The sequence below is a fragment of the Panthera onca genome, chromosome C1 (genome assembly GCF_046562875.1).
Source record: "Panthera onca isolate mPanOnc1 chromosome C1, mPanOnc1 haplotype 2, whole genome shotgun sequence".
NCBI classification, from domain to species: domain Eukaryota; kingdom Metazoa; phylum Chordata; class Mammalia; order Carnivora; family Felidae; genus Panthera; species Panthera onca.
Window position 1 is genome coordinate 116,715,408 of NC_138346.1, and position 26,631 is coordinate 116,742,038.

General features: G+C 46.0%; 2 protein-coding genes across 6 annotated transcripts in view; both read right to left on the reverse strand.

The window, feature by feature from the left end:
• Window positions 1-27: 27 nt before the first annotated feature.
• On the reverse strand, window positions 28-8,779 carry PLEKHO1 (pleckstrin homology domain containing O1). Of its 3 annotated transcripts, XM_060622516.3 has the most exons (6): window positions 8,251-8,779; window positions 7,530-7,676; window positions 3,215-3,355; window positions 2,393-2,497; window positions 1,917-2,018; window positions 28-816 (listed from the first exon to the last, which is right to left on the reverse strand). In XM_060622516.3, the coding sequence occupies exons 1-6, from the start codon at window positions 8,275-8,277 to the stop codon at window positions 112-114; spliced, it is 1,227 nt and encodes a 408-aa protein (XP_060478499.1). In that variant the 5' UTR covers window positions 8,278-8,779; the 3' UTR covers window positions 28-111. The 3 variants fall into 3 exon arrangements, with proteins under 3 accessions (XP_060478499.1, XP_078307599.1, XP_078307598.1); XM_078451473.1 differs by lacking the exons at window positions 3,215-3,355; window positions 7,530-7,676; window positions 8,251-8,779 and having other exon boundaries at window positions 1,917-2,097; window positions 2,393-2,496; XM_078451472.1 differs by lacking the exons at window positions 3,215-3,355; window positions 7,530-7,676; window positions 8,251-8,779 and having other exon boundaries at window positions 1,917-2,102; window positions 2,393-2,493.
• A 5,139-nt stretch (window positions 8,780-13,918) lies between these two features.
• VPS45 (vacuolar protein sorting 45 homolog) overlaps window positions 13,919-26,631 on the reverse strand; it is a 65,160-nt gene continuing 52,447 nt past the window's right edge. The window contains exon 15 of one of the 3 annotated variants that reach the window (XM_060622511.2): window positions 13,919-14,304. In XM_060622511.2, the coding sequence (XP_060478494.1) occupies window positions 14,025-14,304 (280 nt within the window). In that variant the 3' untranslated portion in view covers window positions 13,919-14,024. Of the gene's footprint in view, window positions 14,305-23,918; window positions 24,792-26,631 lie in introns of those variants that run through there. The other 2 variants (XM_060622512.2, XM_078451474.2) reach the window with 2 other exon arrangements.

Below are 26,631 nucleotides of genomic sequence, written 5' to 3' on the forward strand. Positions count from 1 at the left end.
ATGCGCAATGAGTTTCTTTTTTTCAACTGAGGTAAATAAAAAAGCTTTATCCTGCAACACTCGGAGATGAGTCTGTGCACCCCCCAAGTCCCGGCCACCGTCCCCCTGCCTTTACATCAGGCTCTTGCGGTACTGACTGTGCTGAGTGCCTGGTGTGAGGTGGGGGCTGGGGGCCTGAAGGTCCATCTGTCTGTACAGGTCCCTCAGCTCCCTGACCTCCTGCAGCACCCTCTTCGCCTGGCTCCAATTGGACGAGGCCTCTCCAAGCAGCCGCTCGGTCTCCAGCAGCCTCTGCTCGGACTCCGAATCGGGAGGGGACCGAGGGGGGTCCTTGGCCTTTCGCTTTCCATCTCCCAGTCCCTGAACCTCTGCCAGCAGCTCCTGAGTCTTCTCCAGTTTCCTGGCTACCAGGTCCTGGATCCGGGACAGCTGCCCCGGAAGGGATGGAATGAAGGCTGGGGGGTCCTCGGCCCGCAGCTGGGGGCTGTGGGCGGGGGCGGCGTCCCGCTGAGACAGGATCTCCTCCAAGGAAGCGCAGCGGCCTTTCTCCGTGGGGGTCAACTTCTTGGGTGCCTGGGGGGTGTAGGTGGCCCCTCTGTCTGGCTTGTCCCAAGCTCGGGGCAGGCCGCTTGCTCGGTCTGAGGAGGGCTGGATACGGTCAGAGTCTGCTCTCCGCCGGCTGCCTGCCAGCGGGGCCACAGACTTGTCCAGGTCAACCCGGAAGCTCTCGGCACAAGAGGTGGGTTCCTCGGGAGAAGGGTCTTCCTCCTGGATCAGGTCCAAGGTCAGCATCCCATCCGAGGTAGAGGTGGAAGCCTGGAGGGGAGAGGGCGGGAATGAAGGGGAAGAATTGCCAGCAGTGGGCCCTTCGGGACTGACTGGGAGAGAGACGCAAACTGGTCACTTCCCTCCTCGACGTGCCTTCCCTGAATGAGAAGCACGCCATCCTCACCAAGCCCTTGGGCTTTTTTACTTTTTCTTACTCCTTTGATGGTGGTTTGAACCTTTCTCTCATTTTTCTGTGATCTAAAGTAGCTTCTGTTGGTTTCCCCAATTCTCCGCTTTACTATGAGTTTCCTGAAGAGTGTCTTTCTCCTCTGTCTAGTGGACTCTAAGCATCGAACTGGGTCTGACACACTCAGGATACTCCACACAGCAAGTAACTGTCCTCCTCCACCTGTACCCTCAGAGCCACACACCTCAACCGCTTCTGCTCCTGACAACCCTGAGCCCCTTGCCTTAAAACAAAACTTGTTCTATTTCCAGAATACTGTAATAAAAAACTGACAGGGGTGTTCGGTACCTCATGTGGATTGATACATAAATTGCTTCAATCCTTCCTCACAGCGACCCTTCAAGGCGGGCACGATTAACCGTCCTGCTTTAAGGGCAGTGACGTGCAGCTTCAGGGAATCACACAGAGAGAGCAAAGCGCAAAGCTAGGCCCCAACCCAGTTCTGCCCGGTTCTACTGTACCCGGCTGGCTCTCTCCCTAGAGACCGAAGGCTCGGACAGGGAAAGGAACCACACTTTGTGTGTTACAGTGGTTCACAGTGAGCCTTCCTCCTGGAGACGACTGCAGTGCTTAATGCTGTCACCGGCCAGAATAGCCAGCCGCTGCGGGGTCGCTTACATTCCCTGGAACAGCATTCACCTCTTCTACTCCTTCACTTTCCTTGTGGGTATATCTCATTTCCCCACAAAGGATGAAATGAGGGCAAGGACTTTTGAACTCATAAGGTGCTAAATATTTTTGATATGGAGGAATCAGGCAGGGGGACGGGTAGAGGGACTGCCCCAGCCTTTGACCTTGGTACCACAAATGCCTCTGGTGGGCGGTCTCAGGTACCATCATGTCTGACATAGATGTGGAACCGGCCCTTCCACAACTTTTACTTTCTTACAATCTTACGTACCACGGCCATTAGGTGTCCCCGCGTTGGGGGGCGGCGGGAGTGTTGGATTTTTGCCCTGTCTCGAGTGGGGTGGGCGAGATAGCTGTCTTCCTCGACGGTGACCTGAAGAGATGCACTGTGAGTCATGGGTGCTCTTCAGAGACTCTGTCCTGACCCAGCAGCCCCTGAGGCCTGCACCTGCCTGGACTGGGAAATAAACCCACCCCATTAACTGCTTCTGAGAAGATCCAAGGGCAAGGCATTTACCGCACATGCGGGGCCTCTGGGGCTGGCCCCATGCATCACAAAGCAGGGAAAGAGGCGTTGTGGCAGAGGGACTTAGAAGGTAGGAGAATGGGGTTTTTAAAGGGAGCTAAAGAAGTGTAGCTGGTGGGGGGAAGCATGTAAGGGGGGGCCGCCCTGTAATCTCCCCCTTTAGTGAGTCACAATTACTGCCTCTGCGCCGGTGTTCCTCCCCTCCGGATGAGCCCCCTGACCTCATCCAAGATACGGTTCTTGGCTCGGGTGATAGCAGAGTTGAGGGCATTGATCCACAATTCCTTCTCTTCTGGACTAACTGCCAGGAAGATGAGGCTGGGAGCCTGTGGGGGAGACATTCGTGGTTCAGCCAGGGCTTTGCGGTTGGTGCCTCACTATGACAGTGAAGAAGTTACTGTCTCGTTCCCTCAGACCCAGCTCCTAGAAGGAGAGGCCTTCTGCTTCTGGAGTCATCCATAACCTAAGGAAACCAGCCTTTCTTCCTAGAAGGGGCCACAGCTTAGAGGTTGCTTTAGAAATGACCAGGGAAGAGTTAAGAAGGGTAATGGATACTAATATGGTGCTGGAGAGAATGAGAGGAGGTTCGGTAAAGGACATGTACCAAAGTAAAGATCTTTAAAGGTCTGAGTAAACAGAATGTGACAGGAACTTCCCTGAGGTCCCTCAGACAAGAGAAACTAGATTCAGAACTTCAACCACCCATCAGGGTACAGGGAAAAGTGATTTTCTCCCAAGAGATGTATGCGTGTGCGTGTGTGCATGCATGCGTGTGTGTGTCTGTGTGAGAGAGAAAGAGAGAGAGAGAGAATGAGAGGAGAGAGAGATATGATCTTTGTGGTCGGACAGTTTAAAGGCTGGCTTGCCCGGAGGGAAGGAAATGGCCAGGATATTCTGGGGTTAAATAACAAAAGTTGGCAGGAGAGCAAGTCCAGCCTCTGAACCTGGAGTGGAGAGGGAGAACCCGCAGAGGGAAGGGTTTCTCCCCTGCCCCCTACACACAAGCGGGCTGAGGTTCCCGGGGCGGAACATACGGGACATACCGTGTTGCCAGGCTGCTTGGAGTGGGCAAGAGTAAACTTGCTATGATTTTTCTTGCTCCTGCTCTTGGATTTCCGGAGCTCTTCGCACTTCTCATAGTCACTCAGGTCAAATACCTCTTGAATATTTTTCTCATCTTTTACCTAGGGGAGGGTTAGAGGGGAGGTGCTGAGGAGAAAATTACTTGGTGCCTCCCCCAGAGTGTTAGTTTAGCCCTAACTTGGGAAGCAGAAGCCTGAGGAGAAGGGAGGGATGACAGGACAGGGGGGCTGTCCTACCCAAGGCCCGCTAGCAGGCCTTGCCCTGACTCCTCAGGCGGGCTTCCGTTTAAACCCCTTATCGGCACTCTCTTCAGCTAAGCTACTTGTTTCCGGAGCCCCACGATGTCACTCTGACCCTGTTTTGTCCTTCAAGACACGGCTTAGACGGCTAGTAGGTTAATCCTATCATCCTGAAGAAAGCAAGACCTGGATAGACGTGGATGCTGATCATCCAGAGGGAGGAGAGACCAGCAGGGCCGGCATCAGGGCATGTCTGGAGGCAAAGGCCGCCTCTGGGCGCCCCCATCTTATTAAACATTTGCACTGCTGCTTTAGTACCTGACCTGACTCCCTCCTCAGATCTACACTATTCTAGAGTCATCCACCTCATTCCTTTCAGGAGCTTCAGCACCACAGAAACAGCGTTCCCCTGTGTTCAGTTTGTTCAGACATGCTGAAAAATACACCTGTAGTTAACCCTCCTTCTTCCCTCCAAGGTACTCTGGCAACCCAACCTAGCCCCTGCAGGCCTCAAAAGCCATTTAAATCATCCACCTCTGGGCACCTGGGTGGCTCAGTCGGTTAAGCGTCTGATGTCGGCTCAGGTCATGATCTCATAGTTGCTGAGCTCTGTGCTGCCAGCTCGGAGCCTGGGGCCTGCTTCTGATTCTCTGTCTCCCTCTCTCTCTGCCCCTTTCCTCTGCTTATGTGCACACACACTCTCTCTCTCTCTCTCAAATTAAGTAAGTAAGACATTAAAAAACAATCCTCTACCTCTCTCTAGACAAAGATGCACTTATACTGTCCCTGGAGGACAAAATTTCAGACTTGTATTCTGCTACTTCTTGCCATTGTTCCAATTTGAGAGCCTAAGCCCCTTACTGCCGGGCAGTTCTTGTGTCTAAACGTAGCCTTTCCTGCATGTGGTATCTATCTGGCACCTTGGTTCTACCCTTAGCAGCTGTAGCCAGCATTTGGCTCTGAACTCTCTTGCGGAAGGTCTAATCAGAGACCACAATCCTATCCATATCCTCTGACCCAACTAGCCTTTGCAGAGTGCCACAAATTCCAGTAACATTTCTGCCAAGGTCTGTTTTATTTTTTCATTATTAAAAAAAATGTTTATTTATTTTGAGAGACAGCAAGTGAGAAGGGGAGGGGCAGAGAGAGAGAGGGAGAGAGAGATTTTCAACGCAGGCCCTGAGCTGCCAGCACGGGAGCCCGACTTGGGCCTCAAACTTATGAATCGTGAGATCATGGCCTGAGCTAAAATCAAGAGTTGGGACACTTAACTGACTGACCCACCCAGGAGCCCCAAAGTCTGTTTTAAGACTTGCTGCAGGCCCAGCGGCTGATGCAGAGGAGGGGGGCTAATTGCACAGCCTCATTTGGGTCAATGACTGCTCGTATATCTGTCTGTTTGCCCTGGCACAGGGCTGTCCCTTTCCCAGGGCTCCCTGGCTTTGGGCCGGGAAGTGACCAGAGACCTGGGAGGATTGTGGATGGAAGTGAGGAAGATGTCAGCAAGGGGATCCGAGAACAATTCCCAGAAACACGGGGCAGGGAGGCAGGGTGATGCATCAGGTCACCTGCCCTCCCTCCTCAGATTGGAGGCTATCAGCAGAGACCAGAAGCCCTGGAGAGGAAAGTGCTGGGTGTGTATATGCAACCAGGGAAGGAGAGTTACTTGTTCTGTTTCCCTTACAGGAAGGGGAGAAGGGAAGGGCAGGAACACGGCTGACAAGGAGCTCCAGGAAGCAGGGGACAGTGACAGGGGTCGGGCCCTGACAGGGCAGGGGTTCCCAGGGAAGATGGGTAACTCCAAGGCCCTTGTTCTCTGCTGTACGGTTTTTCCTCCGTCAAGTTCCCAAAGCCTCATTTATAATTTCCCATCTTCCAGAGTGAACCTTTCTTTTCCCCGGAGCCTGCAGAAAGGGATTTTCCCTTGCCAAAACAGATGCCCTGAACCCAGTCTCCTCTACCATGAGATCTCCCGAAGATCTAGTTCCTGTTGCTCTACATCAACCCCATGATCATAAGGTGCCCTTTGAGAATGAGGAAAATGATTAATAACAAATACAGAAGGATTTCCTTGGTGCAGGCAGTTGTGGGAGATCCTGCCTTTATGATAAGTAACGAAAAAAAAAAGACCACTGAAAAATCAAGAGGAGAGGGTTAAGAATATTTTTGCACTAACACATAGGTTACAAACATTATACTTTGCATTTCAAACACAGATCTTGAATCTCTTAGCTCCGGAGCTTATGGGAAGTGGACAGAATAGAGCCTAGAATCCTGGGTCAGCTTCACCCTCAGCCCAGGCCCGTTGTGGCACGGACGGGCTCCCAAGAAGAGAGGTGACAGTAGGCTGGTTCCCACTTCTCCTGTGCCTTTCTCAGCAGGAGCAGTGGGCCCCGTGACCAGTCAGATGCTCCTGACTCACAGGACACCAGGCATGGGAGGCTGAGGTCATTCCATCCTTCCCCCTGTCTCCGTACTCCTTCCTCCACACACAAGAAACAAGTATGCTCTTTTGCCCCCCAGACTCTGTTCTTGGGACGAACATAAACAAGAAAAAAAAATGTCTTCTTTCTTCTACCCCTTTCACTGTTCTCATGGTTCCCCTCTGACGTGTAGGAAGTTCTCTCTGACTGCTCACCAGAGTTTCCTGCCATTATGAAGTTTGAGGAAGACAGGAGATACACTTTGACACTTGCTTCTTAGTATTATTTTTTAAACTGGAAAGCCAGCCAATTATGGAAAAACCTTCTATAGGATTTGGGATTGGGTAGAAGTGGCCCTTACAAATAAATCCTGCAATCAAATTCTTCTCTCACCTCCCTCCATCACCAAGTTCCTGGCTTAGTGTAAACAGTAAGGCTGAAACACCCTGAAGGGGATGTCTCTCTCTGGCCCTGACACAGCTTTGTTCTTCCCTACTTGCCTAGGTAGATGTTCTGTTCGGATGAATACTTTCTCTAGGACTGCGCGTGTGGCTGTTTCAATACCATAAAAGGATTTATTTACCTAAATATAGTCTGCAGAAAGCAGAAGAGGTTAGAACTCAGGGTGGACTCCCAGGAGCCTCCGGGGGTTAGGGAACACGGGATTGGGGGAAGAGGGGCCCATCCTACCAGGGGCGCAGGGGACAGTCTCCCAGGCTATGCTGACACAGTCTCAGAAGGTAGGGGCTGGAATGACTTCTAACTCACGGAGGGGCAACTCAGTTTCTCAAGTGGTACGGGTCTCTCGAATTATAGAGATAAAAAAGAGTCTGGATTCAATGATCTGGGCTCAGGTTCCGAATGTGGACTGTGGGCTTCATTTTAACTCTGCAGAGACTTACAAGAGTTCGTGACTCCATTTGTCTCCTTTCTGATACAAATGGGGGAAGTTGGGAATGGTGGAGAATACGTTCCTTGCCTTTTTTTTTCTTTAAATGGATTAGGAAGCATACTGGCTAGTAACCTTGGCTTCAACAGAAACAACTACACTCACAGATACTCTACCTGAGGTCATGTGAGGATGACCCAGGGCTGTGCATGTTTTCTGTGATTGGGACAGCTGCACTGGTGAGATGACCTGCGTAGACCTTCCTTCTAGAGACAGGAAAAGAGGAGGCTAGCTGGCTTAGGGTTGGGGGGGACAGGAAGGGGTGGAGGAGAAGCTGAATAGAGTTTTTCAGCAGCAGTAGCAAAGAAAAAAAAATCCTACCTTCAGCCAGCTGCCAGGACGGGGTACGGGGCAACAGAGGACACTTAGAACTTTTGGGACCTCTTGCGAGAGGGGTTATTGTCATTGCCAGAAAGGTGTTTGCAAAGAAAATTCATTAAATAAGATGCACACTCAACTTCGAATTCCAACCCGGGTCTTCTAGGGAAGGGGTGACCTCTCTCTGCAGATCTGATGGGGGTAGAGACCAACCGAATTGCTGAACTTGCTTTTGGAACAAAATGGGGGTTGAGGGCAGGGGGAGGACGGAGTAGGGAAGTCCCCTGTGGAGGGACAAAACGGGGAATATGAGAAAACGGGGACAGAGGTGGTAAAGGGCACCTACCTCCTTCTCAGAGATGTACAGCTGGTCCCCCTTCAGCACCACATAGCGGTTTTTCCAAATCTCCCTGAAAATCCCTTTCCCGCAGAATTTCCGGACCCAGCCGACCTTCTCCGGAGGTGCGGACGGATGGTTTCCATCCTGAGGCCCCTGCCCCCGGGCAAGAGCAGAACCGTCCGGTTAGGGGGCTATCGCTTTTCCCTCCTCTCGTTCCGTCCCTCGCGACCCCCCTCGGCTCCCCTCGCCCCTTCTTTCCCGCGACCGCCCCCTCCCCCCACCCCCTCCCCAGGCTGGACTCAGGGAGCCCAACGTTCGCTCCCCACTTCTCGGCAGGTCTGCGCTCGGGGCAACTCTCTCCCCCACGGCCGCCCTCCCTCGTCCCCCAGATAAACAACTCCAAGTGCGAGAGCGGGGGGCCAGGGCCCAGCCTGGGTGGAGGGCAGCCTCGGGATCGCCGCCGGGCCCCCCGCCCCCGCCTGCAGCCTCGGGCCCCGCCACGCCGGGAGAAACGGCGTTTCATTTTCTCTCTCATTGTCTCCTCGCCGCCACAGAGCACACGCAGGCGGCGGCCGGGAGCCCGGGGGAGGGGGCGCCGTGGGGGGGGGGGCGGCGGGAGGAAAGTGAGTCAAGTCCGCGCCCCCGAGCCGAGTCCCCGCACGGAAGCCCCCGGGGCGGCGGGGCTGGGGCCCTCGGGGCGGTGGGTGGCGGGCGCGGGCGCACTCACCCTCTTGGCGGAATTGTTCTTCTTCATCGTTCCGGGTGGGCGCGGGCGCGGGGGAAGGGGCGGCTGGCGGAGCTGCCCCCGGCGCCGCCGCCGCTCCGCCCTCCCTCTCCCGGACGCTCCCCTTCTTTGTAGCTCCGGTTACACTAGAGGCCGGCCTCCCTCGCACTCGCACACACACGCACGCCCGCTCCCCGCCCCCCGGCGCCCTCCATCCCGGCGCCCACGCGGCCCGGGCCCCCGCGCGCCCCCGCCGCCTGCTCCCCGGCCCGGCCCGCGCCCTGCCGTTCCATCCGCCGGCCCGCTGACGTTGCGAGTTCAGAATAAAGGGCGAATCGCGGAGCCGGAGATGGTGCGCTCCCCCACCCCCCCTCCTTTGTTTCTGACTCGCTGAGGGTGAAGAAGACGGACCCAAACCCAGCCGGAGAGCGGCTCCCCGGGGAAGGGGGGGCGCGGGACCCACGCTCGCACCTGCGGCCCGAGCGAGAGGTGGGGCCCGGGAGACCCCCACCCGCACCCCCCACCCCGCCGGACCTGCCCGGACAGACCGCGGAGGCAGCCGGAGCGGATAATAGGGAGAGGTTTAGGAAGACCGAGATAACCCAAATCGAGATTGGCTCCCTCCCAAACAGAAAACAAAAACAAGAGCGGGAACTGGCATCTGGAATTCACGATCCTTAGGTGGCAGAGATAGTGGCCTGGGTAGGTCAGACGTTGGGGAAAAGTTTTACGTTCCGGGAGCATGGGGGTGTCGATGTGTAGGGGGACGCGTTGAGAGTGGAATTAATACTAATGCACAATTCTGCCCGTTTACAAAGCCTCGGGCCTTCTTTGAGCCTAAGGATGAAGTGGATAGAATGATCTCCATTGCACACAGAGAAAAGTGAGACTCAGGATGGCTCAGGGATGTGCAGACACACATGCTAATTCCTGGCAGGAGGAGATTTCTCTGTCTCCAAAGCCATTGTCCAGAATATCATGTGGCTTTAAATGTAAGCTCCGGGGGAGGCTTAAACTTCCTACGACCCTGGGTATCTCTTCCCGCCGCACTGACATGTAAACATCCCATCAGAGTCCAGTGGAGGGAAGGGCTCAATGCCCAGAAGATGCTCTGATGACTGGGGGAATGGCTGCTGATGCCTCCTACACCAGATCTGCTTCAGAGCTTACAGACCAACATCTTAGTAACTTCATTCCTCCCCACTCGCCCCCCCACCCCATACATATTTAAGGGGAGGAGGCGAGTCAGGAGACCCAGGTTTGGGCACTAGTTTCATCATCACCACTTTGTGGCCTTAGGTCGTGACTGAATTTCTTTAGGCCTCTGTGCCTCCATGTATTAAAAGGTGAGGGATGAACCACCACTTCCATCAACAAGCAAAGGGGACTATCAGAGGTGACCTGTGAAAGTCCTATGAAAATATGCAAGTGTTGCCCTCTAGGGTCAATTATTGAATAACAGCAAGCAGACACATCTCCTGGCGTATGGTAGACACGCAATAACCACTAAATGAATACTAATCCCCGGCACACAGGAGCAGGGAAAAGGAAGAACTCTTTTTTCTGGAGATGTCTCCAGATAAAAGGAAGTATTGGCCAATTTTGTGGTTTGAGGAATGGGGTGGGCTCAGCTTTTTCTGGCATCTGTCAAATGAACAGGGGCTTCTCTCTTTTTCTGGCACCCTCCTTTCCTCCTAATCCAACAATATTCCTCTTAACCTCTTTTCATTTACCATACTAATTAATTCCTCTATTTTAGTCTGATAAAGAAATTTATCCTTGCAAAATGCTCTTGTACATCATTTCTTTAAATCTTTAGTGCCACCTTGTGAGGTATGTAGAATAAATATTATTCCCACTTGGAAAATGAGTAAACTGCTCGGCGAATCAATCGGCTTGCCCAAGTTTACCCAGCACGTTACTGGCTAAATGGATTAGAATCCAGGTTTTCAGACTCCAGCCTACCGTTTAGGCTTTGTACACACACACACCACACCATATACACACACAGCCCCTCTCCCCTTCCCACCATCTGTATTTCTCAAGAATAAGAAAATCCAGGGGTGTCTTCATAATGAGGAAGCAAAATGTCCCAGCGTACTAGCCTGCATGATCTTTTGAGGGCTTGCTGGCCAGATAGATCAGAGCAGTCTGAATTCAGAGTTTAAATAGATTCTGGTGTATGGGAAACATGTAATTCATGACTTGCCCCATCTTCCTTCTTTCCCCTCCTTTTAGTCAACAAATATTTGAGTGTCTTCTCTATGCACGGTAGTGGGGTCCTTGTGTGTGGCATCAGGCAGGTGCTGGAGCCTTGTGGAACATCAGGCAGAGGGAGTGCTCGGAAATCAAAACCCTCCAAAGTAATTTTCAGATTCCAGAACAGATGCATGTGGGCTGGAGAACCTTTCTTGCCTATTTGCTCCTTAAGATGTTACATAAATCTCTGGGCTTCTCCCCCCGCCACTAACCTGCACTGCTGTACTGCCTCATGTTATCCTGCCCCTGCCTTCCCACAGTTTTGTCTCCCCTGGTCCTATTACGCACGCCTCTTCCCCTGTGCCATACTCTTCCGGGGCCTATTCTCCAACTGACTTCTCTCCCACCAGGTGATCCTCATGGCACCTGAATTGGGATCTATTGGGATCTATGACTTAGGACTGTTTCCAAAGACCAGTTCTTAATTGAGAAATCTCAGAGTGAGAACTTATGGGCTCTTTTGCACATTTTCATAGCGCTGTGTCTTCAGTGAGCTTGACACTGCCATACACATAAACCACAAAAATACGTTAATTTCTCTTTTTGGAGGTAAGATACTGGGAGGACCTGTGATGGGGTTACCCCACTAACAGCATCACCATGGATAAGATACAACTGCCAGTTTTCATTCTTCAGTTGACTTTTTTTTTTAAGTTCATTTATTTTGAGAGAGAGGGAGAGAGAAAGTGTGGGTAGGGGCAGAGAGAGAGAGAGAGAGAGTGTCCCAAGCAAGGTCTGCACTGTCAGACAGGAACCTAATGTGGGGATCAAACTCACGAACCATTAGATCATGACCTGAGCTGAAGTCGGATGCTTAATGGACTGAGCCACCCAGGCTTTGGTTGACTGTTTTATAAGCCAGTCCACTTGAGGGAGGAAGAAAGGAGCTCTCACCAGTGAGGATTTGTGAGTTGCTGCCTGCAAGTTTACTGGGCAAAAACTGTCATCCAAAAAGTTGTTCGCCTAAAAGCAGCGCCTCGTCTTTTGTAGAGTAACTGGGACATTTGACTAGGGCATTTCAATCTGTGGAGGAGAGGGCATCAAAAGCACATGAGACTTTAACTAAAATGCTGTTTTTTAAAGGGTAAAAATGAAAGGCCACTAATAATGTGATCAGGTCTGTAAATCTTAAATAAAAATTTAAGTCTTTCATCCTCAATAAATACCAGGGGCGCCTGGGTGGCTCAGTTGGTTAAGCGTCTGACTTGGGCTCAGGTCATGATCTTGCGGTTCGTGGGTTCCAGCCCCGCGTCAGGCTCTGTGCTGACAGCTCAGAGCCTGGAGCCTGCTTTGGATTCTGTGTCTCCCTCTCTCTCTGCCCCTTCCCTGCTTGCACTCTCTCTCTCAAAAATAAACATTAAAAAAAAAAAAAAAGAAATGCCAACTTCTGGCATCAAACATCCTGAAGTTAAGGCTCTGTCTCTTTCTCTCTTTTTTAAAAATTGTTTATTTATTTATTTTTGAGAGAGAGATATCATGACCTGAGCCAAAGGCAGACGGTTAACTAACTGAACCGCCCAGGAGCCCCTGTAAGGCTCTTTTCTTAGACTTGGCACTGTCAGCTGGGTAGCAGAATGGAAGCGGGCAAATACTCAGGGCAATGGTCTAAGAAAAGTCTCCATTCTTACTCTTCTTATTCCAAAGAGTTATCTTGCCTCGAGGAAAGGAAGCACAGGTCTTCATGCTTGGAGGGAGGGTTCTGTTTATTTGAAAAGACTGTGTAACTTGCTGCATTTAAAATACTGTCTTCCCCAAATGTCATATGACTTCACTCATAGGAGGACTTTAAGACACAGAACAGATGAACACAAGGGAAGGGAAGCAAAAATAATATAAAAACAGGGAGGAGAACAAAACCTAAGACTCTTAAATATGGAGAACAAACAGAGGGTTGCTGGAGGGATTGTGGGAGGGGGGATGGGCTAAATGGGTAAGGGGCACTAAGGAATCTACTCTTGAAATCACTGTTGCACTATATGCTAACTAACTTGGATGTAAATTTAAAAAAATAAAAAATAAAAAATAAAATACTGTCTCCCCAAGTGAAGGCTATCTCCCTTTTTTAGGATTATAAAAATTGGAAAAGTAGAAAAAAGTACCTAAAGTGACCCACCAAAAAAAAAAAAAAAAAAAAGAAAAAAAAAAAAAAAGAAAAGAGAAGTAAGACCTAGCTCTGAGCTATACTACGGCCAAAAGCCTTAGGGCTTCACATGACTGGAAGTTAAAGAAACAATGATGAAAAGGGGGAGGAGGAATGGGAAAAGGGGGATGGATGGAATGACCTTTATTTTCCCTTTTATTTCTTGAGTCCTGATTAGTGCAGTGGGAGGGTTGACAGGAATCCAAACTTTTTATGTAGTGATTTTTTAACCCCAAGTTGGAGATAGGAATCAGTCTTACTGTCCTATTTGTAGTCAAATTTCATTTAGTGTTTACAATGTTCTAAGTGCTTTATATGTATTATCTCATCTAATCCTGACGATCCTATGAGGTAGTTTATCACTTTTACATATATATCATATGTATATTTATATTTATATTTATATTTATATATCATCGCCAAAGTCTGATAATTGTGACAGATTTGAGCCTAGGGTATCTGAGGCTAGAGAATATTTTCGGTTCCACATGAAAGAAAGGTTAAAAAACATATAAAGGGCCTACAGAGAGCCAGAGAGGGATTGTGCTGTGTTTTTGCCATGATCTGAGGATGCTGTAATCTGGCATTAGTGACATCAGCTTCCACTGCTTTCAAGAGAACTGAAATTGACACCAGAACTTATCATCTGCCTTGACATTAATTTTTTGAAGTTTATTTATTTAGAGAGAGAAACAGAGCATGCGTGCGGGGGAGGGGCAGAGAGAGAGGGGAGAGAGAATCCCAAACAGGGTCCGCACTGTCAGCGCAAGAGCCCGATGTGGGGCTTGAACCCACAAACTGTGAGATCATGACCTGAGCCAAAGCCAAGAGCTGGATACTTAATCGCCTGAGCGTTGACATAGTTTAAATATCCTCTGGATAGAAGTGATGCCTTCTCTCTGTTTGGTGTAAAGCCAACTCATGCCTCATCTTGCGAATTCCCATAAACCCCATTAACCCCAAAGAAATAAAAACTTGTATCTTTTCACAAAATGGATTTTTATTGTAGTCATACATGGTTTCTCAGTGCCACAGAAAATTGCAGTGTAGGAACAATTTTTGGATGGCTTTCTACAGAAACATGATGAGTTTTCAAAAATGAGGTGTGCAGGAATGTGGTTAATGAAAAGTAAAAGGGGTCAAGAGAAGGGAGGATGTGTAGTGTGTGCATCAAATGGTTTACTTTTTAAACCCCTCTGAGCTCTGATAACCATTTTCTCAAGTGAGATCCCAACAAAATTCATCAGAAACCAAAGTGATTGTGCTGTCAAATACAAGGAATATATCTGTTTATTTGATAAGGAAACCACGGGAAAGGTGGGTCAGGACCGGCACAGAGTTCTTCTCAACTTGTCCCTGGGAGTGTGGGTGTCTGTGCCTACAGTTCAGGAGTGAGCAGGCTACCTGGAGGTGGGTTATAAGGACAAGCGTGAAACCCAAGGCTCTCCTCCAACACCTGCGGCCGGTGGGGAAAGCCGGCAGGGAGGTTGAGGGCGAGCTGCGCCGGCCTCCTCACCCTGCGCCTCCTCTCCCCGCGCCGGTTCAGGTTCACCGTCTGCTTGTGGACCTCGCTGTAACTTGAGAGCTCTCCTTGCTTCTGCTGTGCAGTCCGGAAGCCAGAACTTCCTCTAGGAAACTGACCGGTAGACTTGAGGTTACTCAAAGGGGGAAAAGAAAAAGCATCTCCAAAATAGAAGATCTTGCCTGTGACTTGTGACTGGATGAAGGAGATCGTGAAGAGTATGCAAGGATTACTGGCCTGGTGTGCGGGGCACTCAGACATCCGGGCTAGGAGAGCCCTCCCTCTGTGCTCCTCCCCAGGGTTCTCATGGGGTTTTTTAGCACTAAATCTGCAAGATCTGGTAAGGCTAAAACTTCCCGTTTGAAATTTCTAGTTAGGAACCCAGGAGTTTTAAGCGCAAGGCTACTGTATTAACTGAGAACCACGTTCCATCAAGCACCTCTTATCTGTACTCTCGACATGGCTTCAGAACTTGGACTGTGTCCCTTCAGTCTCCTCCTCAGCCAGTGTCCTCTGCAAAGTGGCACTAGAATTCATTTTCTAAAATACAGACGATATCCTATTGCATATTTCTGCCTCTTCCACTTGAAGACCTTTCTTTTGCTTACAGAATGACACACAAGTTAAAACTTGAGGCCCTTCACAATGTGTCCTTGCAATAACTCATACTTGTATTTATTGTGTTCTGAGAACTGTTTTAAGCCATATGTGCATGTGTACATATGTGTGAAATAGACACTATTATCCTTATTTAAAAGATGACAAAATCAAGCTATGGAGAGGTGAAGTGATTTTCCAAGGTCACCACAGCCAGTAAGTGGCTTAGCTGTGACTCAAACCCAGGCTCTGGAACCTGTGCCCTCGGGCCCACATATACTGCCACTGGATTGTTCCCTTGCTCGGCTGACTCCACTTCCCACCCTGCAGCCCTGAGAGCGCCCCAACACTTGCTGTCCCCTAAACACCTCATGTGCGTTCCCACCTGTTTGCTCTTAGGTCCTGTGTCCAAAATGCTAGACAGCCCTTCTCTGTCTGACGAAATCCTGTATATATATTTTTAATGTTTGTTTATTTTTGAGAGAGGGAAAGAGAGAGACAGAGCACTAGTGGGGGAGGGGCAGAGAGAGAGGGAGACACAGAATCTGAAGCAGGCTCCAGGCTCCGAGCTGTCAGCACAGAGCCTGATGCGGGGCTCAAACCCATGAACCATGAGATCATGACCTCAGCTGAAGTCGCACACTCAACTGACTGAGCCACCCAGGCGCCCCTGATGAAATCCTTTAAGGCTAAGGATTAAAAGCCACCTTTTCTGTGAAGCCTTCTCAAACTCCTCCATGCTGGACGGATCCCTCCCACGGCTCTAATCACTTTCTGGTGCTATTTTAGCTCTGTATGATTATTCCGTAGGTACTCCTCAGTTATTTCTGTCACACTAGACTGTGAGGTGCTTAGGGTGGGTCTGAGAGTTCTTCGATCTCCAGGGTGGATCTCCAGCACTCACTGAGCACAGATGCTGACTTCTAGCAGGGACCCAATAAAGGTATACTGAATAAGTGAATTCATTTGAATGGCTCCTGTTGGCAAAAGAACCTTTGCTGTGATATAGGAGCTCTGGGGGCGGTATTTTTAAGTGCCACACTCACGCTCAGGAGACAGACCTGTAGCAGAGGGTTGGAGGGGTGATGGCCAGGTCCCTTATTATTACTACTGTTTTGCAGTTTTAGACCTGTCAGATTTGGCACTTGGAGGATTTAAATGAAAACTCCTTTGCAAAAGAAAAAAAAAAAGATGAAGTAGAGGGAAAGGAGTAGAAGCTAAATTCATTTATTCCGCTACTGAAATATGGGCACATCTGTCTGGCCTGGTTTTCTGGCCAGTAGGACTGGAGACACGTGGAGGACAGAAAACAAGTGTCAGGAAACGAAGTAGCACTGCTTTCTTGAAAGACAGCACAAGAAGTCTTTGGTCAGTGATGGTTAAGAATGAAACAAACCTGCTGGGAAACCCTACGGGAATTCAGCGGTGACCTTTATTTGCTTCCCTTCAGACTCTGCTACCGGTGCAAAGAAAAGAAGTAACTTAACTGAAATTATACTTAATGATCCTCCTCTGCGTATCAATAAGACCCCACATTTTTGACTGCAAAGAGAAAATACTATTTATATTTGCCAAGTCTAATTTTATTTCCTAGGGCCATTGTGACTTTTAAAAAGTATCTATTTGAGGACTTTGATGAGTCACTGTGGAATGCTTAAAAAATTATGGGCGGTGAACATATTGGTATCTATACCCCAAATTTAGACTATGTTTATGAAAAACAACAAAAGAAGGATTTTTCTTTCCTAGCTTTGTTTTAAATCAATTTCGCTTACAAAGCAAACTAAAAAGTCCCCTTCTCCTGTGGTACTATAATCTAATTCAATTCAGCTCAGTTCAATTCAATTTAACAAGTGTTTTACTGAGCATCCGTTATGAGGTAGGTGTTGAGCTGGGTGTACAAAGGATCACTTGTTAGGATTCTTACCTTTAAGGGACTGTCTGAGACAGATACAGTCACAACTCAATGTGAGACAAGATATAAACAAAGATGGTTCCAGAAGCTAACCCAGGAGGTTAATGCTACTGCTCGTCTTGGTTTGTGCTGTCATGATTCCCAACTCTATGGCAAGAAGCAAGGTGGGCAGTAAAAGGCCCCGATTTTAAAGTGAACCTCAAGAAAGGCTTGCATCGCACATTGAGAAGAGTTTCTTCACTTTCTAGTCTTTGGTAAGGAACTAGAGACTATCACTTACAGGATTTTAGATTTTCATTACTAAAGTAATTTCGTTGAACAACTGTGTTCTTAAAGCTACATAGCAAGACTGTCTATCACCTACATCTTCCTCTTTTTTCACTATATTCCACAGGTAGAAATTATATGGGATTTTTTTTTCTTTTTCTTTTGAGAGAGAGAGACAGAGAGAGAGCATGAGTAGGGGAGAGGGGCAGCGGGAGAGAGAGAGAGAGAGAGACTCTTAAGCAAGCTTCCACACTCAGCCTGGAACCTGATGTGGGGCTCGATCCCGTGACCTGAGCTGAAATCAAGCTCAAATGACTGAGCCACCAGGGTGCCCCTATATGAGTTTCTTAATAATAAGAAAACCAAAGACACCAAAGGAAGCTAGAATCAAATGTGAAGGGGAATAATGAAACAAAATGAATGGAATTTATGGGAAGCAGGAACCTAGAAAAAGACTTTCTGGAAAATAATGAGAAAAAAACTTGAAATGTTTGCCTTAATGGAGTAATAATCTTCTAATTACAGCCAAACACTAGAGATGCTGGAATATAGGAGTGGGTCAGAGAGAAGGATGTGACGGAGCATTTAATAGCCCAGAACACTGAAGTCTTCTCATTTTCCACTGCTTATGGCGCTCAGAGCTGCTCTGATATCTTGTACCTCTTTGCTTTTGCACATTCTATTCCCTCTGCCTGGAGGACTGCCCATTTGTGTCATACTTTATCTGAACTATGCATCTTTTACAACTCAACTCTCATATTATCAATCCTCTAGGAATTCATTTGTCTACATGTCTTTTTTCCACTGAAGTCTATAAGCTTTTTGAGGACACAATACATGAACACATTCTTTTGGTAAAAGTTTTAAATGGTACACATAGAGCTCAGGTCTTCCTGGATTCATCTCTTCCCCATTATTCTTTCCAGAGGACAATTTGATTAGCAAATATTTGTTAAGTGCCTACTATGTGCCAGGCCCTGTTGTGGAAGCTGTGAATATAGCAATAACCAAAGTAAAAAAGTTCTCTCATGGAATTTACATTCCAGTAAGGGAAGGGGAAGACAAAGGAAGTTAATAAGTAAAATACAATAATAATAACACAACAAAAATAATCATGGTGAACTCCTAACACTGTAGGTGAGGTTCTGTTCCGATGAGATAAAAACTATCCCACTTTACAAAGCAACTGAGGTACAGAGAAGCCTAGGTCCTACATCTTGAGAGTGACAGAGTTGGGATACAAACCTAGGCAATCTGGCTTCAGAGTTTATTCTTGTAAGCAGGATACAGTGGTCTGGGGTATGTCAGATAAAGAAAGCACAATGGGGAAAAATAAAGCAGGTTTGAAAGAGAGGTGGAGGTGGTGTTAGTGGTGTGAGATCTTAAATCCTGTGGTCAAGGAAGGCCTCACTGAGAAACTGACATTTGAGCCATGACCTGAATGAAGCAACAGAGAAGATTATCTGGGGAAAGAGCAAGTGCAAAGGAACCAAGGCCGTGTGTGCTGGGGAACAAAGAGGAGGCCAGTGTGGCTGGAAGTCTGGGTAGTGAGAGAGGAGACAGAAGGAGATGGATGGGAGTAGAAGATGAGATCATGTGAGGCCTGGTAGCTTGCTGTAAGGATTTTGATTTTTACTTTGAGTAAGAAAGAAAACATCTGGAAGTTGTTTATTTATTTATTTTGAGGGGGTGCGGGGGGGGGGGGGGGAGAGATTCCTAAGGAGGCTCCACGCTGTCAGCGCACAGCCCGATGTGGGGCTCGAACTCATGAATGGTGAGATGGTGACCTGAGCCAAAATCAAGAGTTGGATGCTTAACCAACTGAGCCACTCAGGCACCTCACATCCGGAGGTTTTTGTGCAGAGATGTGACATGCCCTGAATTACGAATTTTCACAGGGTCACTCTAGTGATACAGAGAAGGTGAGGCAGTTGTAACAATCCAGGTAGAAAATGATGGTGGCATGGACCAGGGCAGTAGTAGTGAGAGCGTGTCAGATTTTAGACACACTTGGAAGCAAAGGATTGTAAGATTTACTGATGAATCAGGATGCAGGTGTGAGAGAAAGAGGGGAGTTGAGGAAACACCCAGGTTTTTGGCCTAAGCATACTAGGAGAAGGATGGTATACAATTAACTGAGGTGGGAAGTCTGAGGGAGGATTAGGTTTAGAAAGATATATCAGAAGCGTGGTCTTGATCATGTTACATATGGATAATTAGACACTCAAACCGAAGTGTCAAGTAGACAGCTGAATATACAAATCTGGAGTTTGGGGAAGAAGTTCAGACTAGAAACAGTGGTTCTCAATGGGGAAGGGGGGGCAGAGAGGTGTCATTTTATCCCCAGGGGATATCCGGCAATGTCTGGAAACATTTTTGGTTGTCGTAACTGGTGCGCTCCGGCATCCAGAGGCTAGTGACGTTGCTGAACATCCCACCGTGCACAGGACAGTTCACTACGACAAAGAATTATCTGGTCCCCAACACTGATAGTGCTGAGGCAGAAACTCTGGACTTGACATACACATTTGGGAGTATGTAGCAGAGAGACTTTAAAGCCATGAGCCTGGAGAAGACTGCCAAGGGAGTGGGTACAGAGGAGAAGACTAAGGACATCTAAGCACTAAGGAAGTCTAAGGACAGTGTTCTAGGGGTTCCAAAAATAGGAAAAATGAACAAAACTGACAGAGCAGTAACGGCCAGCGAGACAGGAAGACCGGGAGACTACAGTTTCTGGAAGCTAAGGGATAAAGGTGTTTCCAAGTGAAGGGACTATTAACTGTGTCAAATGATGTTGACAGGTCAAGTAAAATGAGTGCTAAAAGTTGACTCTGGGTTTAGCCATGTGGCGGTCCCTAGAGACCATAGTGGGAGCAATTCTGGAGAGTGATGGGGGTGAAAACCTGAACAGAGTGAGGTTTAGAAGAATATGTGGGTTCAAGAGAATATGTCAGGAGAGGAATCAGGGACAGTGACTATAAAGAGTTCTTCAAGAATTGTGCTACAAAAGAGAACAGAGAAATGATACAGGACCTGGAAAGAGATAGGAGGCTACCGGAGGGTTTTTAAGGGTGGGGGAAAGTCAGTAAGTTTCTATGAATGATCCACTAGAGTGGGAAAAACTGATTGAGGAGAGAGGAGCCAGTTTGGAGTCATATCCTGGAGTAGGTGAGGGATAAGACCAGGTGCCTATGAGGGGGGCTGAGCTAGGCTAGGAACACTGGTCCCAGGGGACAGGACAGATGGAACTAGCGGGGGAGGGGCAGAGAGAGAGAGAGAGAAGAGAATCCAAAGCAGGCTCTGCGGCATGCCCAGTCAGTGTGAGCTTGACAATGCGGGGCTCAATCCCACAACCTGAGCGGAAATCAAGAGTCTGACGCTCAACTGACTGAGCCACCCAGGCGCCCTGGAGGCAGTATTTTCTTTAAAAATTTTACTGTTTATTTATTTTTGAGAGAGACAGAGAGAGAGAGAGAGAGAGAGAGAGAGAGAGAGAGAATGCAGGAAGAGGTGGAGAGAGAGGGAGACACAGAATCTGGAGCAGGCTCCAGGCTCCGAGCTGACAACACAGAGCCCGACACGGGGCTCAAACTCACAAACCATGAGATCGTGACCTTAGCTGAAGTTGGACACTTAACCTGTTGAGCCACCCAGGCGCCCAATAAACTAAGTTTATTTTCTAAACTTAGTTGGCTATAGAATCCTTTTTTAGTGGAATACCTATCAATACTAAACAAATGCCAAACACATTTTCTATAGGACAGACCTTGGGAAACACTGAATTAAGACAAAATATTTCCTTGATTATAACCACTTCCACTGAGGAATTGACACTTTCTTACAAACAATGTAGCCTATTAAAAAACATAGCTTCTCCTTCCCAGTTCCCACCTTAGCACTAGACACCTGACTTATGGGGAAAAAAACCAAAACCCTAAAAGCAAAGCAAAAGAAAACAAATAAACAGGAGCCCTTGGCTTTATTTTCTCACTGAGAAGAAAGAGGACAAAAGCCACCAGTGGGATTCTGCCTGTAGCCAGCATTGTGCGTATATCATTCACTGGAGGGCCGTGTGAGGAGAAAGTACTACCCTTGGAGTCCACAGGGCAGAAAACAGACTCCTCAGGGACACAACTGCCTGTAATATCAGTTATACAGGGGCCTGAAAGGAGGTTATCAACCGAAAACCAAAAGAGCTAGAGATACACTTTCTCACCACTGGGAACATTCAAGACCACATCAATTTCTCAAAGCAACCACAACTACAGGAGTAGAATGGTGACCACTACAAAAAAATACAAGAAGCAAAGCCCCAAATAACCTGCCTGCAGCAAGCATGGCTGTGGAAGGCTCTGTGCTGGCCTATTAATTACACAGGTGCTGACTCTGGGAGCCTCAAAGGGGACATTTTAAGTGAGCACAAACGGAACCTGAGCTACTAAACATTTTTGTCCTCACAGACCACAACACAAAGGTCATCTGGCAGCTGGGCTACTACCTTCATAGTAAATTTTATCACTGCCCTGGTGTATTCCTACTTGGGATAATAACAGAATTCTGCTCTTGAAGGGTTTCAAAACAAGTGATTGAAGTATGGGTGATGGCAGAGGTGGTTGATGATGAATATCCAGAGTTCCCCAAATAGAAGAGCAGTTAACAGTAGCAGCAGCAGCAAGTAACAGTTATTGACTGCTTCCCCCACGCCAGATTCTCCTGCAAGCATTTCATATATGTTCTATTATCCGTTCAGCACTACAGTGATGTGAAAGAGCCATTATGGACCTCCATTTTACAGCTGAGACACTGAGGCACAAAAAGGTTAAATAATTTGCATAAAGTCATATAAGTGGACACATGGCAAAACTGGGATTTAAAAAGGTAGTCTTGCACTGGAGTCCATGCTCTTAAGTGCTATGCGAAACTGCCTTTTTTTTTTTTTTTTTTTTTTTTTTTTTTTAAGAGAGGGAGCATGCCTCAGTGGGGCAGAGGGGCAAAGGGAGAGACAGAATCTTAAGCGGGTTCCACGTTCAACGTGGAGCCCCACGCGGAGTCCAACTGGGATCATGACCTGAGCTGAAATCCAGAGTCTGAGTCACCCAGGCACCCCTGTACTGTCTTTTAAAAGATGAAAGGTACCAAAAAGTGATGTGTAAATCACAGGTCCCATTCAACCCCAGAGGCTCTAATGACAATCCCTGTGAAAGAACAGGTGTCCTGGTGGATACATCACTCAGCTGAGGAAGGTAACAGAGTTTTGGCAGAGGAAAGACAACTCAGGGCTGTGCTGACAATAATCAACTACTTGAGTATTTAATAATCTCGGTGACATCAAAATGATAACTTTTAAGAATCTGTAGAACATTTCAGTATTTTTTATCATAAAAAACAGAAATGTAGATCATAAGGGTGCCTGGGTGGCTCAGTCGGTTAAGCATCTGACTCTTGATCATGATCAAGGTCGTGATTTCATGGTTCTTGAGATCGAGCCCCACATCAACACCTGTGCTGACAGCCTGGAGTCTGCCTGGGATTCTCTCTCTCCCTCTCTCTTTCTAAAAATGAATAAATAAACTTAAAAAAAAAGAAATGTAGATAATATATGAAGTAAACAGGTCACTTTTGTGTCACTACACAGTTAGAAGTTTTGAACTTTTCCTTCTATTTTTAACTTTCTATTGTTTAATCCAACAAATCCTGAAACAAATATGCAAATACAGATTGGGTCTTACACACTACACAAAAAGGCATACCCTATAAACTTGTAAACGACGAGAACATTTTTCTAAAATGCAACATCCTGACTATGAGCAACAGAAACTATTCAAACAAGCTTATGTAAAAGAAAAAGGTGTATTAGATGGCGTGGGGCTGGGGGTAAGCTGAAGCGATGGGAGGGAGAAGGGGATCAGTATCTCCCTCTGACTCTCTTGTCTCTATTTGTGTCTCTCTCATTTATTGGTTTCTCAACTTCACAGTGTTTATCTGCTTCTTTCTTCTTTCTCTGATTTGAGTTGAAGTTTTTTTTTTTTAAACCAACCTCCATACAAATTGATGATTTTTGATAGTTTTTTTTTTTTTTTTTTTTTTTTTTTTTTTTTTAAGCAGGCTCCTCATCCAACATGGGGCTTGAACTCCCAACCCTGAGATCGAGAGACTGAGCCAGCCAGGCATCCCAAGAATTGAAGATTTTTAAGTTTATTTTTAAGAATCAAGTGCACCTAACCTCAGTGTTGCATGGACATGATGTGAAGGTTAAACTGGTAATAAAATCTTTGTGGCTGGAAAATTAGTAATTTAGCATCTTAAAAATATTTGGGGTGCCTGGGTGGCTCAGTCGGTTGGTCATCCATCTCAGGTCGTGATCTCACGGCCTATGAATTCGAGCCCCACGATGGGCTCTGTGCTGACAGCCCAGAGCCTGGAGCCTGCTTCAAATTCTGTGTCTCCCTCTCTCTCTGCCCCCACCCCTCTCACACTCTGTCTCTCTCCCTCACTCTCAAAAATAAATAAGCACTAAAAAATTTTTTTAAAAAATATTTATGTTCTGTGACTCTTGATCTCAGGGTTGTGAATTCAAGCCCCATGGTGGGTGTACAGCTTACTAAAAAAAAAAGTAAAAAAAAAAAAAAGTTTATGCTCTTGGAGGCAGTAATTTCACCTTAACATTGCTAGCAGTGCATGAATCTAGGATCACACAAATTTGAACTTGATTTACAGGTTTGCACTTCCTTGTCGTATGACCTAAGGCAAATTATTTCATTTCTCCATGTTCTTGTTTCTTCATTTTAAAATTGAAATCACAACACTGCCTCTTGGATCACAAAGATTAAATGAGATAATATATGTAATGAAGTCACCAGACTGTCTGGCATCTAGTATATGCTCAATTATTATCCCAAGTGAACGAATGGACAAGTATATAAGGATGTATATAAAATAATGTTTATTACAGCATTATTAATATGATTGAAAAATTATAAACAATTAATACCAAAGAATTTTATCCACCACTGTAACACTTAACACTGTAGTCTTAAGATAGCTCCTGGAACACAGTAGGCACTCAATAAGTGCTGAATGAACAAAAAAGGGTTGGTTGAATAAATTGGGGCACAATCAGACAACAGAATGCTATTCAGTCACTCTAAAAATGCATATGTTGGAATTTTCATTGAAAGTACATGTATAGTACAGTCCTTTTGTTTAAAAATATATGTGTGTACATTAATAGAAAAAGGTCCAAAAGGCTATACATACATCAAGATGTTGACATTTCCTATGGTGGGATTGTGGCAGTATGGATATTTTTATTATCTTATTTTTGCTTAGCTGTATTAAATTTTTTTCCTACGAGTATTATGCATTGATTTTGCAGTGAAAAGCTATTTTTAATTTTAAAAATATATGTTCCAAATGCACAAATAAATTGGAACCAAGAGACAGACCTAGATTTGAATCTTGGTTAAATCCAGTTTTTTCAAAAAGCATCTTATTAGAGTTATTCATTTATATGCTTATTTTCCCATTGGACATCGAAATCCTTAAAAATACGGAACATGTCTCCACGTTTGTCTCTTTGTAGCGCCTTTCACAAAACCTTACATGTTATCAGTGCTCAGTAAATGCTTGTCAGTGACAGGCAATACACCCCACCACAGCTCTTGCAATGGTGTCTAACGCGTTGGTCACAGCAGCAAAGTAACTCCCTCTAGAATCTCTACGGAGATGGTGATGGTTCCAACACTTTTAAAAAACTGATCCTGAAATGCCCATAAGTGAACAAGAGTGTCCTCTGGATTCCTCTTCCTTTGAAATGCAAATTCTGTTACAGGATCCTAATTTTTCTGTAAATAATTCAGAGATCGAACCAACTTGTGGTTACAGGAGAAGGTCCAAGTTTCTAGTGTTACTTGTTTAGGTAGAAATCTATAAAGTACCTGTTGAAGATATTAATCAGCCCCCTCCCAGCTTCACGTTTATTTACAGAAATCCAAAATGCCAAATGTTTTCTAGGCCCTAAAACGTACTCTCTGCAAAAAAAAGTACTCTCTGCACTGTAACTTACTTACTCTGTCAGGATTATATTATTACCAACCCTTAAGTTATCATCTTAGGTAGTGATGAAACTAATTAAGAGTTATAACTAGTTAATCAAGTTAACCATTTTTTATTCAAAGAGCAACACTGTCTTAAATCTCATTCTTAATTATATTTGGATGACAAAAATCTTAAAACAACACTAAATGATTCCTCACTTTTGTACTATTTTTTCCCCTGCTTTGGTTTACAACATATCTTAGTAGGCAGAAAGCTTCACATATTTGTGAATTTGGTAAAAACAAATTCTGCCTACCTTATAAGTGATATTTATAAGCAAGGGATTAGAAAAATCATAGCTAGATAAATCTTAAAATATTCTTTCAGCTAAGTGCTTAGTTGCCCAGACTGGAAACACACCATCTGAGTTCAATTCCAGCTTTGTCGCCTATTAGGTCTATATGACTTTGGATAAGGTTTTCACTTCTCTAAAACCTCAATCTCATCTGGAAAATGAAGTTGATGATAATAATAAAAATATCTACCTCGTTGGGTCGTTACGAGAATTAAACAAAACTGAATGGATAAAGCAGTACTATCCAACAGAAATGTAAAGCAAGTTACAAATGTGAACTGCTATAGGATTCTAAATGTTCTATGACTATATTAGAAAGGTAAAAAGGAAGGTGAGATTAATTTTAATAGCATATTTGGCTTAACCCATATATCCAAAACATTATCAACATCAAAACATTATTAATGAGATTATTTTACATTTCTTGTTTGGTATTAAGTCTTTGCAATTTGATGTATATTTCATATCGGCAGCACACCTCAAATTAGACCAGCCACATTTCAGGCGCTCAGTAGCTACATGTGACTAGTGGCTATCTTCCTGGATAGCACAGGTATAACGTGCTATCTAGTGCATACTATGGCTAAATAAATTTAATTCTTGGTATCATCATAACTCCCTTTTTAGGAATTGCTATGGATTTTTCTCCAAGTATGTGACTCATAACACTAGCTAATATTGGGTGGTTCTGGAATAATGGCGTTAAAAAACACTGAATTACATGGTCAGAAAACTATTCCTTCTAAAATTATTTTTTCATCTTTCTGACCATATTGAGAAAAAAGTGTCAGTTTGATACTACAAAACTTTGTTTTTAAAAATTTAAATTTTTTTAAATTTCTTATCGATATATAATTCACAGACACGAAATTTACCAATTTTAAGGGTGTTGTTTGATGATTTTGACAAATGGATACAGTTGTGTAACCACTTCCCTAATCAAGATACAGAACATTTCTATCACCTGGGCCAAGGCTTCTTAAAAGCCAGGAAAACTAGTGCAACCTCAACAACAAGAGCCCTGCAGTCAACCCTGTATCTTTGAATACATACAGACTGCTTTCTGGAAAAGTTCTACCAATGTATATCTCTAAGCAATACTGAAACAGCCTCACTGCACACTTACCTTAAGGAAATAATCAGAGATGGGACAAGGGTTTCTCAATACACAAGATGTTTATTGCCATATTACTTATATCAAATAAAAATTGTAAACAATCTAAATATCTAATAGTAATGGTTAAAGATATATTCTTTTTTAAAATTTTTTTTTTTCAACGTTTTTTATTTAT

Excerpts from the sequence above, each read along its gene's own strand:
- PLEKHO1 (XM_060622516.3), bottom strand. The coding sequence starts at position 8,277 with ATGAAGAAGAACAATTCCGCCAAGAGG. Across the intron at positions 7,677-8,250 it reads AGAACAATTCCGCCAAGAGG|GGGCCTCAGGATGGAAACCA; the intron begins GTGAGTGCGCCC and ends GCCCGGGGGCAG. Across the intron at positions 2,498-3,214 it reads CCAAGCAGCCTGGCAACACG|GCTCCCAGCCTCATCTTCCT; the intron begins GTATGTCCCGTA and ends TCTCCCCCACAG.